Source organism: Ictalurus furcatus, chromosome 23, assembly GCF_023375685.1.
Source record: "Ictalurus furcatus strain D&B chromosome 23, Billie_1.0, whole genome shotgun sequence".
Taxonomy (NCBI): Eukaryota; Metazoa; Chordata; class Actinopteri; order Siluriformes; family Ictaluridae; genus Ictalurus; species Ictalurus furcatus.
The window spans coordinates 5,556,606-5,576,965 of NC_071277.1; the positions used below are offsets into that span (position 1 = coordinate 5,556,606).

General features: G+C 37.2%; 2 protein-coding genes across 3 annotated transcripts; both read left to right on the forward strand.

Moving 5' to 3' along the window:
• Positions 1-218: 218 nt before the first annotated feature.
• On the forward strand, positions 219-5,965 carry si:ch211-161h7.5 (uncharacterized). The gene is made up of 8 exons (XM_053612205.1): positions 219-808; positions 1,014-1,122; positions 2,148-2,292; positions 2,410-2,523; positions 3,481-3,625; positions 3,715-3,863; positions 4,458-4,597; positions 4,695-5,965. The coding sequence occupies exons 2-8, from the start codon at positions 1,023-1,025 to the stop codon at positions 4,817-4,819; spliced, it is 918 nt and encodes a 305-aa protein (XP_053468180.1). The 5' UTR covers positions 219-808; positions 1,014-1,022; the 3' UTR covers positions 4,820-5,965.
• A 2,125-nt stretch (positions 5,966-8,090) lies between these two features.
• On the forward strand, positions 8,091-18,829 carry si:ch211-161h7.4 (nucleolar and coiled-body phosphoprotein 1). Of its 2 annotated transcripts, none has more exons than XM_053612072.1 (18): positions 8,091-8,480; positions 8,796-8,839; positions 8,948-9,018; positions 9,326-9,456; positions 10,511-10,568; positions 10,673-10,877; positions 11,014-11,091; positions 11,186-11,266; positions 11,400-11,570; positions 13,174-13,568; positions 14,407-14,775; positions 15,138-15,740; positions 15,945-16,551; positions 16,678-16,748; positions 17,374-17,535; positions 17,679-17,839; positions 17,959-18,049; positions 18,143-18,829. In XM_053612072.1, the coding sequence occupies exons 1-18, from the start codon at positions 8,457-8,459 to the stop codon at positions 18,226-18,228; spliced, it is 3,408 nt and encodes a 1,135-aa protein (XP_053468047.1). In that variant the 5' UTR covers positions 8,091-8,456; the 3' UTR covers positions 18,229-18,829. The 2 variants fall into 2 exon arrangements, with proteins under 2 accessions (XP_053468047.1, XP_053468048.1); XM_053612073.1 differs by having other exon boundaries at positions 10,676-10,877.
• Positions 18,830-20,360: the final 1,531 nt, after the last annotated feature.

Genomic DNA, 20,360 nt, shown 5'->3' on the forward strand with positions numbered 1-20,360 from the left:
AACCTACATTGGACCACTTGAGATGGAATGAACCATAGACTGATAGACTATAAATGTAGTCTGTTTTCATAAATGTTCCTGTGGGTCGAATTACACTTTGGAATCAGATTTCTCACTAGATGACAGTAGAGTAGAGGGTGTGTCACGCACACTGAAGTGTAGAAAACCTGCTGGGGGATTCAGTTTTCAGAATCACCTCAGACATATACTCTATACAAAACATAGGAAACAAACTGAAAAACTTTTTTTTTAAAAAGAAGAAGAAGAAGAAGAAGAAGAAGAAGAAGAAGAAGAAGAACTTAATTAGAGCTAAACAACACCCAGAATGAGTCTAAGGAATGTTCTACACTTTAGTGTTTCTTATTAAAATGAACAAGGTCAAAAGTTGCTAAATTATAGGTCAGATTAGCAGAGTTATCACTAGAGAAGTGGATTTTGTACTGTAATGGGCACTTATGCAAGTCTAAAAATTTGGTTTTGGGTTTTTAAACTATAAAATGAAACAAGAAGAAGTGACAGATCAAGCCTTTTCTATGTATTTATAATTTTAAATGAGATATTTCCTTTAGAAATGAGTCATTTTGTATGAATTGTGTAGGTTTCATAACCGTCAACACGGAGGTTAGGTAACAGGAATACATAACAAACACACGTGACTTATTACATGAATGGGAAGTAGTAGGTGGTGCTTTTGTTGTCATGTAACCATTACTTAACTCACAGGTATATAATGCTGAACCAATAACTATAGTTCAGTGTCTTTTCTTCAGTCTGTTTCTGAAATCTGACCACATTAACTACAAAACAGGTAAGACACACAAAATGATATGCTCTGGATTATGTAATATAGTATAATAATAATCATAATAATTATTAGTATTATTACAATTATGGCATGGTCTTATATACAGTTTTTATCAGACAAAGGGTGTCTGAGTGTAATTTGAGATTTTAGAATGTTGACTGAAGTTTTTTAAAGATTATTCTAAAGGTTTTCCTCTTCTGTGTTTCAGCTGAACACAATGGGAGCTCATAGCATCGCCCGTATAGCCATTATAGTGGTCTCAGTTGTGGTTTATATAGCCGGGATCACGTTCAACATCCTTGCTGCACGAGGGACGGGTAAGAGAGCAGATAACTAATAATAACTTTATTTCCAAAACATATAGGAAATGTATCTCAAAGTGCTATAGTGTGTATGTAAAACCACTAACATGGCAATAAAAAACATAAATAAAATAATCATTCTAGTAGAGAATTCCCTATAGTTTGATATGATTTTACTTTGGCTATAGTGTGTTATAAGACTAGCTATCATATAGCTACAGTGTGTTTATTTTATTGACTATGACATTACCGTGAAAGTATTTAGTAAAAATATGACATAGTAACCATTGTAAAAATTGGTAATTTTCCAGCTCTTCCCTATAATACAACAGCTCCAACCAGGGAGGGTGAAGGCTAACAGGTGGTTCCTCTGATATACCTGATGCCAGTCAAACACATCTTTTCGTGTTGCTGCTCATGTAGCGTCACAGGGCAACGTAGCACACTCGGAGTAAAGCACTATCTGCCCTATTCCTCATACATGAGCTCACAGGCGCTCATGATTGGCTAGTGTCGCTTCATGGGGGAGAGAGTAATACTATCACTCCCACCCAGAGAGCACAGACAATTTTCCTCCCTATAGAACAAGCAGTCCCATCTATGGTCTTGTACCTTGATTGATCGCCATTTTTGGGGTTATGGACGAAAAACAACAACAACAAAAAAACAACAACCAAAAAGCCAAAAACAAAACTAAGAATCTATTCCATTCTAATCTCGTTGTAAATACAGACCTTTACTAAAAATGCTAGAAATCACATTAATTAACTGATCAGTCTATAACATTTCAGTATAATAATCCATTTATTATACACTGTAGATAAATAGACCAGTGCCAACTTCGCAGTTAATTATTTATTCTAGTACCCATAAGGTTGTATGGTTTAAATCCCAGAACTGCTACTGCTGAACTCTTAATCTTCAATTGCTCAGTGCTGTGTTTGAATTATATACTATCTCTCTTGCTTTGGTTAAAGATGTTTGCTAATTGTATAATCCAAATTTTATTTAAAAAGACTGCCTTGTTTCTTTTCTTTCAGGTCCTTTCTTGATGATGACTGCAAACGTCTCTGATACATACAACACACAAATCACTCCATCTGGATGGACCTTCTCAATCTGGGGTGTCATCTATTTCTGGTTAACTGCTATGTTTATCTACATTGTGTCTACTATATTCAGAAGGTAAATGTCCACTTAAAAAGGTTAAATCATTTTAAAAAATAAAATAAATTTTAAAAAACGGAAGAAATATGTTAAATTCTTGCTGTAATGGAGTCTGAAGTGTGAGTTCTATTTCAGGAATGCCTTCGGACCGATGTACTGCAGCCATTCAGTGTTGCCGTACGGCTTCTTCATCTGCTGGATTTTGAATATTCTGTTTAACATTAGCTGGCTTCTGCTGTGGGACAGAGAGTAAGTATACCCATGCTGATTGGTCACCTCCTGTACTGCTGCTCATCTGATCATTTAGCAGCAGCACAGTGAATAAAATCATGCACATACAAGTTAAAAGCAGTTAATGTTCAGTTAATGTTCATATCAAACATCAGAATGATGGAAACAAAATGTGATCTCAGTGACTGGGGCAGCCAGATAGGCTGGGTTAAGTGTTTCAGAAGCTGCTGATCTTTTTGGATTTTCTTGCACAACCATCTCTAGAGTTTATACAGTGTACTGGTGTGAAAAACAAAAAACATCCAGTAAGTGGCAGTTCTGTAGACAGACACAGCTTGTTGATGAAAGAGGTCAGAGGAGAATGACCAGACTGATTCGAGCTGACAGTAACTCAAATAGCTACTCTTTACGACCATGGTGAGCAAAAAAGCATCCTCAGATGCAGCTCATCTTACATCTCACATGTAACATGTTAAGTCTTGTAGTAGATGGGCTACAACAGCAGAAGACCACATTTAGTTCTACTCGTGTCAGCTAAGTACAGGAATCTGTGGCTGTAGTGGTCATAGAAACTGGACAGATGAAGATTGGAAAAGATCTGATAAATCTTCATTTCTGGCAAATGATATGGTCAGAATTTGATATCAACAGAATGAATCAAAAGTTCAGGCTGGTTTTGGTGGTGTAATGCTGTGAGGAATGCTTTTTTATGGCCATCTTTTAATGTACCATCTTGTAATGGTGGCTTCCAGTATGATAATGCACCTGGGAAATTTTTTTGTTTAAATCTCTGAACCACTGAAGGCTTCTTGAGCAACTGCTCAATGATGTACTTCATTGCATTCAAAGTGAAGTTGTTTTGGATAAAAATGTTTCCCAAATGACTAAATGTAAATATTTAGGACATGTAAGGCCTGTCGCTAAATGATGAAATCAATAAAAGTGAATGATGTGTGATTTTCTGTTCTCTTAAAGGGTGATGATCGCAGCATTGATCATGCTTGCTTTTGTTGCATTCACAAACTACATGATGATTTTCTTCTCCTGTCGTGGACTTAAAGAATACGGAGCCTGGTTAAACAAGTATCACAACAAGGATCTCTGGTGCATTCGTATACTGGTAAAATATTCAGAAATAGCATGACACAGGCATCCGATTCATTACATGATCAGCAAACACTTTTAATGCTTTCCTCCGCATTGATCCAGGTTCAGAACGGCTTGGCTGTATACACAACATGGACGTCTATCGCTACCCTGATTAACCTGACCATAGTGGTGAGCTACGATGCTGGAATGAGCAAATCAGACGCAGCAACGCTGTCACTCTCACTGCTATCGGTGGAGGTCCTTGTTTGGTAAGATTCTTTAAACCACAGCGCTGTTGAATTCTCAACTTTGATTGGTCAGATGGTGTTGCTTGATTTTTAATAAAGATCTAATATGTTAAATCAACCACTCATTCACAGGGACTTGTATGGTGGACGATCCACATAATTTAAGGCTAATTATAAACAAATTAAAAATGTGTGTGTGTTTAACAAAGAAAAACATACAATCATTGTGATGTGGGGAAGTTTTCTATAAGGAGATGTTTAGTTAACATTTATGGAAGGAGTCTCCAGTGTTAGTGTTTTGCTAAGTGCTTTTTAGTTCCTCAGTAACATGAAACTATGTGTTTTATTATCCCTATTATCCCTGCTCACAGAAGTTCTAAAGGTTTCCACTACAAATACCATTACAAACCATCAGCTAACCATTACAACTATTACCATTACCATTATTGGTCCTTAATGATATCCACTAACACAAGACATAAGACATAACATTCCACTTATGAGTGTGACGGTCAGGAGTTCACAAACTTTTGGTCATATAGTGTATGTTTTATGGTTGTGTTTTGTGTGTGTAAGAGAGAAGATATTGAAAATAATTTATGATGTTGTCCTCAGGTTTGTTCTGGAGAACAGTTTTCTTGAGAAGCATGTACGCTACATCCTGACTGTCTACCCTGTTATCATCGTTGCCTTATCTGGAAACATGACAAAGAATTTTGACGCTTCGGCTCCTGGACAGAATGGTATATTTACTGGTGAGTGCAAATATAATGGGACTAAACAGACTAACAAAACACATCAATTCATTTTTCTTCCTCTTTCTCACTGATTTCCTGTGTATGTGTTCCTCAGCGTTGCTGCTTGCTTTAGCCTGTGTGCTGTTTGTAATCAGGGTGTGTTTGGTCATCTGGAGGCACAAAAAACATGCACACACACAGGATGTCACATCAGAGATGGAGATTGCAACAAAGCAGTAAATGTTCTTAATATGAACAGTAAATCTATACCTGTTCCAACCAGTATAATGTATACATGAAATGTGTATTGCATTTTTTGTTATTATAATATACTGTTAATATAATAATTATATTGTATGATTTCGTAATTATGAGGCAGTTAAAGCACATATTTGTGATGTGCTTAATGACTCAGGTGCTAATTCACAGATTTTTTATTTCTGAAATGAAGAAATGTAATATTATCAGGAATGTATTATAGAGTATATTTTTTTATTTACCAGAAATGAAGACATTCATAAAGACATCTGTTCCATGTCTTTTAAACTATAAAATATGAAGTCTGTTTTTTTATTTGAAATAAATAGATTATAATTCAATACACTGATGCGTGTTTGTGTTTGCTTTTTTTTTTTTTTATCTAAAACCAGACATTTATATAATTCTCTTAAAAAACAGGTTTCAATTTAAAAGGGAGCTTGAATAAAAACAACATTGAAATCAAAGAAGACAAATATTAAAATGAATTACATTACACAGATATTAAGTTTTGGGAAGAAACTAAAAAAATCGAATTGAAGCAGGTCTGTGATTCCCTATCCTAGATTACCAGATATAATATATATTGATTAAATGTTTGGTCATCTCTGCTGTTAGTGTGCTCTGTAGATTTTTTTCAATATTTTTTTTGTGAAATCTATAAAACGTCTTGGGAGTTATAAAACGTCGTCGTCGCCCCCCCCCCCGCTTTTGTTATATAAAACTGCAACTGTCCAAGTGACCATGGCCTCTGTACCGCAGTAATGACACTGTAAACCCTCAATAAAATCTATTAATGTGTAATGTGTTATGTAGCATGTTATGTATAGTGTTATGTATGCGTGTGTCTGTAACTTTCCACCCTACTACTGGTTATAACACAACACTTGTTCTCAGATAGATGCTTTGGATCGTGTTGTTATTCACTCACCTCCTAAACTCCTAAACACAGATTCTGAATTAAATCTACTCCCATGGTTGAAATGCTTATTGTATTTTATCTAGCAATCTCTTTTTTATTATTATAATGTTAAATAAAACATAAATAAAGTGTCTTTCAAATTATATAATGAAATGTTTGGGTAATACTGTATATTGATAGTTGATAATGAAAGTTAACCGCCATTTTGGCTTCCCCTATACCGCAGAATTATTGGCACCCAATCATTTTAAAGCATGCACAAAATAGTTGTATAGAACGATCACCACTTACAACGATTCAAAATATTCCGCAGAAACCGACCCATCAAAAATAATCTAATAATTTCAATCTCGTACATTTTTTTCCCTGGTTTTTTTTTAAGTACCTACATTTTCTCTAACAAAATTGTTGACAATACTAAAACATATTTAAATCAATTCAGACAAATGGTCATTGTAATAAATTCCTCTCAATCTCCAGAAAATGTTTTTGCCTCTGGCTAAATGTGAGGTTGCAAACATGGAAAAACTCTTTGTCATCCATCAGCATTTGGTAAAATTAAAGGGACTTGAAATGTTCTCTTTAGACGAGGGTCTGACATCCATCTACAAGTGTCTCGAGTGCACAGTTTTCCCAGGATAGGCTCTGAAACCCCAGCAACCCTCACCAGGATAAAGCGGGTTACTGAAGATTCATGAATGAATGAGTGATTTAGGCTCATTCAGATGGCAAGGTAGCTCAGTGTTGCTGTTTCACAACCCAAGGGTCCCCAGTTTGATCCTGTGCTGGTTACTGTCTGTGTGGCGTTCAAATGGGTTTCCTCTGGGTTCTCTGGTTTTTTCTCATTTCCCAAAACATGCCAATAGGTGGACTGGCTCCTCTTAATTGCCCCAGGTGTAAATGAGTGTGTGTATGGTGTCAGGGTGTATTCTCAGCGTTCCCAGGATAGCATCTGGATCCACCATGACACACGTATTTACTGTGGGCAGTGGTAGCTCTGCGGTTGAGATGTTAGACCACTGAGCGGAAGGTTGCGAGTTCAAATCCTAGGACTATGAAGCTTCCACAGTTGGGTTGTTGAGCATTTGGCATCTGCCAAATACTGTTAATGTTACTGAAGATGAACACAATGAATTCTGACTCGTTTCAAGAACAAGTGCCAATCATTCTGAAGTTGATTTTCTAATAAATCTGAGCATTTAAAAAACAATGAGCTTTGAGCCTTGAGTTACTTGTTAATTTTTTTAATTTTGTTATTTATTTATATTTTAAAGCCTACAGTTGCTTAACTGGGGTGGCTGTGGCTCAGTTGGTAGAGCGGGTTATCCACTAATCGTAGGGTAGGCGGTTTGATTCCTGGCCCACGTGACTCCACATGCCGAAGTGTCCTTGAGCAAGACACTGAACCCCAAATTGCTCCCAATGGCAAGTTAGCACCTTGCATGGCAGCTCTGCTACCGTGAGTGAATGGGTGAATGAGACACGCAGTGCATTTACATGGACAACAATAATCCACTATTAACCCGATTAAGACAATACTGTGATTAAGAAACTACCATGTAAACAGCAATTTTTAATTACCTTAATCTGATTAAGGTCATACTCGAAGTAAACACTAATCGAATTAAGACAGGTGGAGTACTTCTGTTTTAATCGCATTTTGGACGTGTATTACAGACATGTAAACACCTTAATCACACTATTAACATCATGTGAGAGTTTTCACCACATTTTGCGACAGGATACGTACACACATGGCAGTGCTCAACATTTTACGGCGAACAAGAGAGTACGGCTCCATCCCAAACCGCATACTTGCCTACTATAGGCCTGTAATGGGGAAAAATACATGTATCATGGCTACTATATAGACGGTAACCACGGCTTCCAGCCGTTGTCTATTTGCACGTAAAGCATGACAAATAATTAACTGCACTTAAAGCGTTCGTAAAAAAAAAAAATAATAAAAACACCCAAAACTGTAAACTGTACCATAACGAAGATGAACTGTATGTTAATACGTGAAATTCTGGAGGGACGTCGGATGGAGTGGTGCGGTGACGTAATGATGTGTGCCGTTAATCTAGTTATGTTCTATAACATGTAAAACGGATAAATGAAAGGATTATTCTAAAAGCAACTCATGTAAACACCTTAATCACATTATTATCTTACTCAGAGTAAGGTCAATAATTAGATTACTGCTGTCCATGTAAACCTAGTCACTTTGGCTAAAAGCGGTATATAAGTGCGCCTTTTACCGTTTAACTGTGATACTTCTATTCACGTCCACTAGGTGGCGACGGCTGTTATTCATGCGCTCCAAACCAAAAGCGGGGCGGCGAAGAAGAAGAAAAAAAAGTGGGCGCGGGAATTTGTGTTGACAACTGTTTAGCGCGTTGGCTTCTTTATCGTTCGTTTGCGGTTTCTTGGCTCTAGAAAATACAGCAATATTGTAAAAGTCTCGTTTATAAATAAGGGAAATGTTAACATTTTTGTTCTGGTTGAGAGTTTTACGAACTGAGCCAGCTAGGCAGCTAATGCTAGCTAGCTAGCTAAAAACAATATTGAATTCAATGAGTATCCATCGCTACGTTAAGCTAAGCTAAGCTAAGCTAAGCTAAGATAAGATAAGATAGAAAGTTTGTGCTGAATTTACAGAATAAACTCCACCGGCGCTGACGCTTTTCTCTTACGATGGATCGAAAGATGATGAATTTGGTCAGTAGCTAAAAGTTGCTAAACAAATAAACAAACAAAGGCTAGCAGCTAGTTAGCTGTGGTGTTAGCTAAGTTGATTCTGGATAAAAACATTAGCATTGTAATGTACGCTGGAGGAAATACTGACGTCAATGAAACACGGACTAATTAATAATAATAATAATAATAATGCAGAACACGTGTGATTACATGATGCTAGCTGACAGATTCGATATTTATTTTTATGAACGATTTAAGAGAATTTTAAAAAATGTTTTAACATTAAGGTTATTTTTACAGTACAAACATCACTGACTGCTTTAAATGTTCTTCCAGGGGCGAGCGAAAAAGAAACTTCGTTACTTTCAGTCAGAGGAAAGGTCAGTAATATACACTTATACACAATATATACTCTTACACTTACTGAGTAATACATTACAAATCGAAGGAGTAAATAAAAACAAACGTGTGTGTGTTTCGTTTTCCAGCACTCCAGGTCAGCTGAAGATTAAAGATGTCTTTAGTATGCAAGACCTTGACAATATTTTTGACGATTTAGGTGAGGCTTATTTATTTATTTCTGAATGATTAGCTACCTGCCTAATTAATCCACTAGATTAACTGCAATAACACTTGCATACATGGGAGGTGTGGTGTGTAAGAACAAACCTAATTCCCACCCCCTGCTTTTCAAATATAAAAATATAACTTTTCATTTTTGCCACCCAGTTCAGGTTATTTGCTGCTGTCTAAATGTTGGGTTGTTTTCCAGAACCAAGCGTTATTCAGTTCTGATCTCGTCTAATCTAATACTTGATATCACCAGCGTCTGTCACTGATTGTCTGAAAACTGTGCCATGGTATAGATTCTGATCCGGGGACGCCGCTGCTCTCACCGCTGCCCAAGAGCCCGAGGTTAGACGAGCAAAATAAAGGAAGCCAGTCGCCGGTTCTGAAGTCACCCTTACCTTTCAAAGGGCAGATCAGTCCTCTCAAGGTGTGTGAGGTTTTATTTGCTGTATTTCATTAGGCAGAAACATGCACGTCTCGTCACTGGTATGCATATATAAAATACACACCCTAATCCTCATTTGGTCTAGAAGTCCATCAGCAATATAGTCAGTTTATTACCGACATGTGTGAATATTTGCTGAGGGCATGTGGCAAGGAATATCGCTTGGTACGTTAATTTATGATATAAATATACTACTGATCAAAAGTTTGGAGACACTCGACTGAAATGTTTCTCATGATCTTAAAAACCTTTTGATCTGAAGGTGTATGATTAAATGTTTGAAATTGGTGTTGTAGACAAAAATATAATTGTGTCAACATATTCATTTCTTTCATTAGAAAACGAACATCTTATTCACAAAAATATATATATATATTTTTTTCAATCGGACGACTCGGAGTAAAATATTCCGAAAAGCAGCCAATAAGAGTCCAGCGTCGGTGGGAACTCCTTTAATACTGTTTAAAAAGCATCTCAGGGAAATTCCTCAAGAAATCGTTCAAGAAAATGCCAAGAACACATTTCTGGAAATTCTAGGCAAAAAGGGCGTCTACTTTGAAGATGCTAAAATATAAAATTATTTTGATTAATTTTGGATTTTTTTTTTATCATGACATAATTCCCATAGTTCCATTTGTGTTACTACAGAGTTTTGATGACATTATTATTATTATTATTATTATTATTATTCTAAATAATAGGATAATAAAGAATTATTAACTCATTCTCATATAATGATTCTCATAAAGAGTGAGTGTGTCTAAACTTTTGACCGTTAGTGTATATGCAGAATCTTATTGGACCTCATTTATCAAACAGGATACAAACGGATTTATGAGTACATTGTTTGCATGAGCATTTACACAAGTAATTTGGTATTCATGAAAATCCCATGAATAAATTCGGAAAAAAGGGGTCGGATGAATAGGACCATCTACAAATACGAGAAACAAGCAGAAACATAAAACTGTAATATTCCACAGCTGCAGTATGTAATATTTGTCTAAAGATCTAATCTTTTAATTCTTATCCTCAGGGTTCAGATGTCTTGGCAGCGGAAGCCGACGTTCAGACGGATCATTTAAACGATAAAGGTAATGTCATTTTTTGACGGCACGGTTTGCAAGGCTGTAGTTTGTGTCCGTCTGCGTCAAATGGCTTTCACTTGTGTTTTTATGTTCCTATATCTGTCCTCCAGCAGGAAGCCCATTTGAAGAAATTGCTCCTATTAAGACCTCCAGTCCTATTGAGCTGTTAGCAGTCGAGGGCTTTGCAGAGGATGCAGAAAAGCCCGAAACCTCACCACTGCTCTTCGTCATCGAGGACGAGGAGCCAGTTGTTGGTGACTTGAGCAAACCACAGATGAATCAGAGATCAGAATCTCCTAATGTCGTTCCTGAAGGGTGAGAATATCAGAAATTGCTCTTTTTTTTTTTTTCTTTTTTTTTTTTCCCCAACTCAAAAGTTTTTTATGTTTCAAAAGTCAGTTATGTTTTCTTTTTTTAATGATGATTATTATTATTATTATTATTTTTACAGGGACAGTGAATCGCTGGCATCTCCTCCAGCACGATTGGAGTTTGGAAAGCCCCCAAAGCAGAATGATCCTGTAACAAGGTTAGTTAATAGATTTAAAGTGTAGATTCATGGATTTGCTGATCTGTACATGCTAGACTTCACTTTATTCTATGTTTTCTTTCTTTCTGTTCAGCTCAACACCACTAAAAGCACCAGAAGCACCAGACCAAGTGTGTGATGCATCAGCACCGGAACCTGAGGAAGAGTCACAAACGTGAGAATTAGATTTTGCAGAAATGTTCAAACATGAAACGACAAGAGCAGTTTGTAACCGATATTTAATCCTCCCGTTTTCTCATAATGAATTTGTTTGCTTAGTTTGCTTTTGTTTTTTTTTCTTATGTCAGGGATGGACGCTTAACTTTATTCCCAGTAGTTTTGATTCAAAAGCATCTGCCTGAACAACTGCTGGAGGAGCAACCTAACAGACAGGTGCAAGAAGTGGCAGTGGAAGTTGAGGTTAAACAATTGTTGTTCCAGAAAAAGCTGAAAAATTCCTTACAGCCTAAAGCCTCATGGTGAGTTTTTAAAATATCTTATTTTTTAAATTTTTTGTTTACCATGTGCATTATGATGTCAAAATACAAAAATGTAACACATGCTTAAAAAGATGAAAATGTATAGATAAAAATGTCATGCAACACCATTAACAAAACCCGTTTGATCATTTTTAACAGCGCTAAGTGTGAATATCTTTCAAGAGAGTGAATTCCAGCAGTTATAGAAGCTGAAAGTTTATATTGTGTCCTGATTTGGATAAACGATTGAAAAATAAATAGATAAAGAAAGAAAGAAACAACCTTAAATTACTGGTCAGTGAGGTTGGAGAAATCTAGAAGTTGTCTAGAATTACTTTACTCATTCTCCAAGTGATACAAATGCTATAGTTACATTATAATATTATATATATTTTTCTTTTATATTGAGTTTCCAGACTAAAATAGTTTACATTAGAATACAGTTATCACTCAGAAATAAGATAAATCTTCTTTTTGCCTGCAATAAAAATGGCAGAGAAGCCAATCATGTGAATCTGGTATGACTGACAGTTGTTTTGACTTTCTGTAAGCTCCCTGTAAGCCTTTCCCTCCACATCTCAGATTAGTCTCTCGTCTACTTTGTATTTCCCTGCTTGAAAGGTTATGCGCTGATGTAGCGCCCTCACTTTTACTACAGTTTCTACCTTATGCAAGTGATTTGTGAAAGGAGGACTAGATCAGAAATATAGCTGTAGATTACAAGTGGCTGTGTAATGTCATGTAGGGCCGCTACAGCAAATCGATAATAGATAATTGGAATAACCGACAACGAATTTCATTGTGGATTAGTTGGGTCTGTGACGTCACTGTGGATAATTCCCGTCAGTGACGTCATTTTATAACGGTGAAAAACGCATGACTATGAATAAAACACATCTGGAAAACAGCGGAGGTTACAGAGTGAGCTGCTGCGGGAAAAGTGCCTGATCCAGGTCGTCCAACAGCACGTGATAGAAAAGAAGCGCAATAACTCTGACTAAAATATTCATTTTGATCAAATATGTTGTTTGATGCTATATATAGAAACAAAGGGAATTGTATTTTTATTAGAGCAGTAACTGTAATGGGGTTAGAACATGTAATTGTAAAAACTGTAATGTAATTTACAGAATTATTATGTTACTGTGTTCAAATGCGTGAATGTGTGTGTTCCTCTTACCACTTAACACTTAGTTTGTGATTTTGTTTTTCTTTTTTAGCATTTTTGATATAGTGATTTAACTTCTGCTTTAAAGCTTGTGGACAATCGGTTGTTTTTTTTGTTTTAAAACTATAATGTTAATTTAAAAAAAAAATCCTTTGCACAATGTATAGCATAGCCCACATAGTTACATGTAATACCTTTTTCCCTTAGCCTTCAATTTGCACAATGTTTGAAGGACAACGTTGGGCAGAATGTGAAATGTTTTTTATTTAAAAAATACATAAAATAGAAATCGGCCCATTAATCGAAGAAAATTTTGACAGATTAATCGATTTTCAAAATAATCGTTAGTTGCTGTTCTGACATCATGAAGGATTACTTTTATACTCTGCACGTTCTTTGTGCTTGAAAGGCGATTAAATTCCCTTTTATGATTAGTTTCAGGAAACAGGAAACCGTGAAACAACCAGTTCGTGCTCCTTCACCACACGTTCAGGAGGAAGACTTCATGATCCTGGAAGATGACAGTCCCATTCGCTTCACCATTCCGAGGAAGACCGAGATTAAAGCAAAACCTGCGCCAGAGAGTGGGTCTGCGATGCCGGATTCGAAAGAGAAAGCGTCTCCGAAGCAGACCGAAGAAGCTGAGAACCACAAAGATGAACCCAAGAAGAAAACAAAGGCAAAGCGTGGAAAGGCCAGTGACATGACCACTAAAGACAGCGCGGTTCAGTCAGCTCCAGAAGAGAGGGAGGAGGAAGCCAACGAAGACGTGGGAGATGGAGAACAGATCTGTCTTTCTCCAGACACCAATCAGGATGCTGATATACCTGGTATGCTCAGAAAATAGAGACTGCTGATAGTTATAATATCATCTTCGCTGCAAAGATATCTCTATCCCTTACAGCTTTACTGTACAGTTGCAGGTATGCAGATTGCTTGAAAGCATACGACTTTGTAAAGGATGACTAACGTGTTTAAGGGAGTCTGTCTGAATCAGAGTGAAATTGTTTGGTTTGGATTGGGTTTACTGTGTTACTGTGTATTTAAATTAAATCACCCGAAATAATAAACAGAGTGAATTACAAGCACAGAAAATGCAGAGCCATGCTGCTAAGCAAATGATTATATTATATTGTAAATATCTAGTTGGATATCTAGTGCGCACTGCGTCCAGGATTAATTTTTTACACTTTTAAAAATGTATTTTTATTTGATTCAAACATCCACAACACATCGTAGTACTAGAGAAATAATAAAGAATTTCTGCAGCAATTATGTGGGTCAGTTTAACAGCTCGCATATAAAAAACAAAACAAAAATAATACATATACACAACATGCTTGGTTAGCTTGCTACAACGACGTAGGCTACAATCTGTAAAATTGGTGACGGGACACAATTTCTTGGGTAGAAATGCAGTTGGTTGGTCAACTAATAAATACCTAAAAATCTGTCTTCCTCTGATAAGGAAGGTTGATGTTGATTCCATTTGCTTTGTCCAATTACGTGGATTGTTCAACTGACTCTGAGGTGTATGTTCATTACACAGAAGTCAGAGTTGCTTGTTAGACAACTCGTCTTGTTAGATGTCTGGAGACCACTACTTAATAGGAATGTTTTTTTTTTTCTTCTGCAGTTTTTATAAAAATATTTTTGTTTTGTTTATAGTTACAGGTAAGCAGAGACCAAAAGGCAAAACCTCTAATCAGCATGGCAGCAAAGATGGAAATGATGGTGGTGGCAAAATTCCAGCTGAAAAGCCTACAGCTAAAACAAAGAAATCTGCAAACTTGCCCACCAGTACTATTGCAGGACAAGAAGAGCCTGCGTCAAACGTGAAGAAGAAACCCAGGAAAATAAAATCTGCCATAAAGGCAGGTGCGCCTGAGTGTACAGGTTTAAGCTCTGCAAAAGCAAAGACACAAAATGAAGACAGGAGGACGATAACGAATAAGAAACGGGCTAAAGAACAGGAGCATGTGGACGAGGTGCAAAATCACACTGAACCACAACCGGAGGTTCAGAGCACGAGTACAGGTACAGGAATGATCATGATAATGATTCAGTTATCATTGATAATTGATACATACACACACACACACACACACACACACACACACACACACACACACACACACACGCACACACGCTTTCTTGTTGATTTGTATATAATTGCAGGATGTTTAAAGATTAAACATTGTATATTTTATTGTTTTGTTTTCCTTTGGAGATCTTGTTGAACACATAATTAGTAATTCTATGTGTATTTTGTTTGCTTATAATGAAATATTTTTTTAATTGTTAACATTAACATGTAATAACAAGTGATTTAAAATAACAAGTAATTGTTGCTCTTTGTTGTTTTTTATTTATTTTTTATTTTTTTTTATACGTACCAGTTAATAAAGCAAACAAAGAGCCTGCACCTAAGCACCGTGCTCCAAAGAAGCCACTAAAGGTAAAGAAGACCGAGAAAACAAAAGAAATCTTTGAGGTAAAGGAGCTCCCTGTGCCTGAGTCTGCAGATGTTTCTGCAGAGAATCCTGCAAGCAGCAGGAGGAAAAGAAAACCACCCGGTGAATGGTGGCTCACGCAGCACGATGAGAATAGCATGCAGGAGCAACAAAATGCAGTTCAGTCTGCACAAGAGCTCAAATCCAACAGGAAAACCCAAAGGAAAGCTCCAGTGTTAACAGACTCGACCGAAGAAGAGTTCGTTACGACTTCTCGGGAAACCCGGAATGAGCCTGTTCCTGTTCAGAAGCTGCCTAAAAAGGTGAAGAAGTCACAGACTGATAAATCTGTGTCTAATCCTGCTGGTTCCCTGAAAAATCCCAAATCGGCAGGTGGCAGACGGAAACCAAAGCTAGGAGCTCAAGACCATCATGAAACGACACCAGCTCTGAGGGTTGCAGAAGAGGCGAGAGATAATGAGGTTTCAGGGCAGCTCAGTCCAGAGGTGGCATGTAGTCGACTTCCTAGACAGCGCAGTCTAACTCCAGGTAAATACACACAATGAAACATTTGTCTCTTAATAGCCGTTTCCTTATTCTGTTATTTTTTTCATCTAATTTCGAAGATCTGCTTCAACCTGTCCCCACCTCAGCGACAAATCTTGCCATGCTGACAGCTTGTGTAGTGTGAGTGGTTCAGCGACAATATTTATCTTTATGCATTTATATTTATGAATACCTATTTCCTCACAGGAGATAAAAGGGTGTTTGATAAGATCTACACACGGGAAGATCAGAGCGGATCTGCTCAGAAACGTCCTCCACGGTTACCCGATGCCCTGGAGAGTGTTCCGGTAAAACGCCAGAGAAAAACACCTCGGAACTGGTGGGAGGTTCCACAGTCTCAGGGACCTGTCGAGAGCTCTCGGTCTCCACGAAATTCTTCTCCGCAAACATCCAGACCACAGATGGGCCCTCCGCAGAGTGCGTTTCGTAAAATGGACAGTTTAAAAAAGACAGTGGGCCGTAGCCGGAAAAGTACTAAAACGAACAACATGGTTAACACTCCAAAGTCAGTCAGAAAATCGTTGGCGACGTTTGATGCCTTGTATGACTCTGGGAAACTGGGCCCCTCTACAGGGAGAGGGCAAGGACCCCGGCAGAAGGGCCGCAGAAACTTGTTGCACTCTCTGGAGGAGCAGTCAGAGCAGTCCAGTGAGAACATCCACAACGACTATCAGCAGCAGCAGCATGCTACTTTTGACATGTGTGCGAGTGGTGACGTCCCAGAGTCCAGTGCTGCTTGGAGGAAAACAAATCCACGAGCATCAAGCGGATCCAACAGAGCATCCGCCGATTAGTAAGTCGCCTCAAAACGAACAAATAATGTGGGGTTAAATAGTCTCTAATGAAATTCATCTGAAGTGTGTATGTGTTGTGTTTTTTTTTTTTTTTTTTTAAAAAACTAAATTTTCTTGTGATTTAGTGACATCGCTTTCAAGAGTGGTCCTTCATCACTAATTGAGCTGGAGCGATATGAAGAGGATGAGGATATTGGTAAGTAATAAATAATTAGCCTGAATATACAGTACGGCTCACTAATTAGAGGTATTCAAACTGGAGTGTGCCCAACTGGAGTATTGGGGGGAGGGTATGGGGGGGTGAGGGATTAGATGGAAAAGGTTGTGTCAGATCTGCCAACATGTACACATTCTGTGTAGGTGCTTGGGATTTGAATGTCGGAGCACGTTGTAATGTACACTTGAAGAGCTGCTTTTTTTTTTTTTTTTTTTTTTTTTTAAATGGATATTGTCAGTCAACATTTGTATAGATATTTTGAACACTCTCTGGAAAGCCTGCCCCATCCATTACAACAAACTTACATTAGTAATGTTTTTGCCTGTACTTGAAGTACTGGATGATGCACTGATGTGGCACAGTCAGACTTTCCATCAAGGTAAATGAAGAATTTTTTGAATTCACTGGAACGTTTTTTTTTGACCATGGTTAAAAAAAAAAAAAAAAAGGTATAAAACAAAACGACAATACTCTCCAACAACTGAAATGGGCTTCATGGGGGAAAAAGTTTGTAAATAATTTTTTCATCTAGCCTGTGAAATCTGAAAATCTGTTTTATATATATAAAAATTATTATTATTCATCAATTACACTCTGATTTCAGATATGCCATCATCTAGGGTGATTCCTCAAACGCGATTCACGCCCCGTGTTCTGTCCGAATGCGATCTGTGTGGCCCTCCACTAAAGCCCATTGTTCTCGATAACGAAGACTGGGATAACCTCTGTATTTGGTTCACTCATATCTGGCCAACCACTTCAAAAGGTAAATTCTCAGCGTGGTTAATCGGATATAAATATTGTATCCATAACGCTGCGCAAGGTGAAGCTGAAGGTTACAGAATGAATTATCATTAGTGAACTTTGGTGACGTGGTTATATTAAGACAAGTTCATTTTCCTCTACTAGATGGTAAAGGCATTAGCCCAGATGACTTCCACTGGCACTGTCATGCGGGACGAGCCATGGGTCATATGGTCGACATTCAGAACAACACGTTCTCAAGTGGCAAGATTTTATTGGGCTCGTATATGAAGAAACCTGTTCAGACGGATCTTAACGCAATTACCGTAAGTGGCGTGTTAATCGTTTTGAAAGTTAATATTCACAGAGTACGTGATCAGAGGTGATTACCCTTTCCATCAGATATAGAAATTCCTTTAGCTTTTTTTTTCTTTTTTCGGTTAAGGTATTTAACGTAGCATCAAGTTGTGTGCGGGTGGAAACCGACAGCGCCAAGGAGGTCTACAACTCAGGGCAAACGTTTATGACGTCTTGTGGTAAGAAGTTAAAATATAATGAATTAGATTGACTTCGATACTTTTTTTTTGTTATTTATATTGTTTAATATTGTTCTCGTGTCTCTTCACTAGGACAATCTTACAGCATTCACAACTTGTGCCAGGAGCCTGCTGTTTTGTGGTACCACAGGATGTTACCAAATCACACAACGAACTGACTTGGAAGAAGCAGCACTGCAGGAAATCATGTCCTTTGGTACAAGTGTTCATGGATGTGATAGGATTAAGATATTGATGTCACATGATGTAAATATATTGTTGTTTTTAAAGTCTAAAAGGCTTAGTATTTGCCTGTAGAGGGACAGTTCTGCTTGTTGTGATTTTATTTTAATTATTTTTTTTATGTAAATAACATTGTTGCACCATTACAGATTGAATAGGCAGTATGACTCTCATTGTTGAACTTGTTATTTAAAGCATTGCTTCCTGTTTTTAATATGAAGCATAAATGTTGGTGCAATGTCCCTTTAAAATGTCAAATAAATGAACTGGTCAGTAGGGGGCATTGTATCATAATGCAAGTCTTTGTTTAAAAAAAAAAAAAAAATCCAGTGAAATTCTATATATTTGGATATTTGGCGATTGTGGCTGAACGTAGATCGGAGAAGTCCTGATTATCCATCAGCATCAGTATGTGAAGTGGCCTCACAGCCTCTAGTGGGTATTTAGGACATGAACATTATTAGTATTCATCTCTAACAATGCACCAGTGATGAATCTGCATTGAAATGTTTTCTATTAGAAATGATTGAAACTCCACAGTCTGCTTTGTGTGCTGTCCGTCTGTTCTGCAGCGATCAGGAGGTGTCCTCTGTCTTTTTTGTGTTTTGTTTTTTTGGTCCACTGTTATTCAGATGGGATCGTGCTTCATTTACACAACATGCTCAACATTACACAACTTCAAATCCAAACCCAGCAATCAAAGAAAAGCGGTTGAGCATCTTGCAAAGTGACAACGTTGTGCACAAACAGGAAGTCCTGATTAAGATGTAGGACACATGTGCCGCTGCTTGCGTTCACTAGTAGTACAGACGTGTTCGAAGTCTTCACTCTTGTATACGCAGAGACATTCGGTCCTGTTATGGTCATGTTCAGCTAAATTCAGCACTTTGTTTATGCTGACGTTAAGCATGCTTAGAGATTACATGTGCTGCTCACAAGTGTTAAGACAAACCTTGTTGAAAAGACTTCTGAATCAGAAGCTGACAGTGGGAGATGTAGTAATGTCACAACTTATGAGATTGAAGTTAAGATAAGCACCATATAAATTTGTATTTATTTGATAGAGTTGTGGAGGGATGTAGAGTTGTTCATCGCCCAGACATTTTTGGTTCTGAGACGGAAAAAACCCTACATTTAACTTTTTTTTTCTTTTTCTTTTCTTTTTTTTGGGATTGTGTTGCTGTTTTAGACACTCAGATCCTTTTGTCATGATGATTTTTTTTGCCTTTAAGTGGCATAAGGCAAGCAATTTCTTCATATTTTTATTAGTAGTTTCTAAATGAAATTAAAGGATAAAACAGTTTGGGGAGTGCTGTTATAAGGAAATAATCACCAGGGTGTGCGGGGTTGATTATTTTCCTATAACATCACATCCCAAAGTGTTTTGTTCCTCTTCAGAAATTTGTTGGTATTTTACATTTATTAAACAGTGGCATCATAGTTTTATAGTTACATTTAATGGAAAAGAATGTCCGTAAAGTTAGTTACTCTTATCGCTTCCGTTATAACGGACTGTCCCTCAAAAGTAAAAAAAAAAAAAAGACAGCAAATGCAGATTACCATGTTACCAAGAAAACAAAGCGCTCTGTCCTGAAAACTTTACTTTATCGGAAAACTTAAAAGTAACAGTTTTACTGGAGTCTTCTTCCAAAAATGCTACGTAAATGTCTCGCCATGAAACAAACAACAAAAAACCCAATGTACCATATCAATGGTTACACATTAAAAAAAAATCTATTTATTTATGTGGCTTGTCCACCATACAAGACCTTGTGTAAGTTGTTACCTTAGAAACGATAACCTATTAAAGCGAGAGCGTTAATATAAACATGTGATTTGAATTACAGCCGGCACCACTTTCAGAGCTACTGTTGTGCAAAATCAATCCCCACTTTCTGACCAATCAGATTTGACAACAATGCTGTGGTGTAATCTGAAGTAATGGACTTTCCACCATTTTATTGAGTTACAGACACAACATAAAAAGCATTTTTTAAAAATTCAATTAATTACAATGAAATTAAAAGTCCTCAGCAAAGTGTGTACTGTTATGTTATGAATCAGCCGT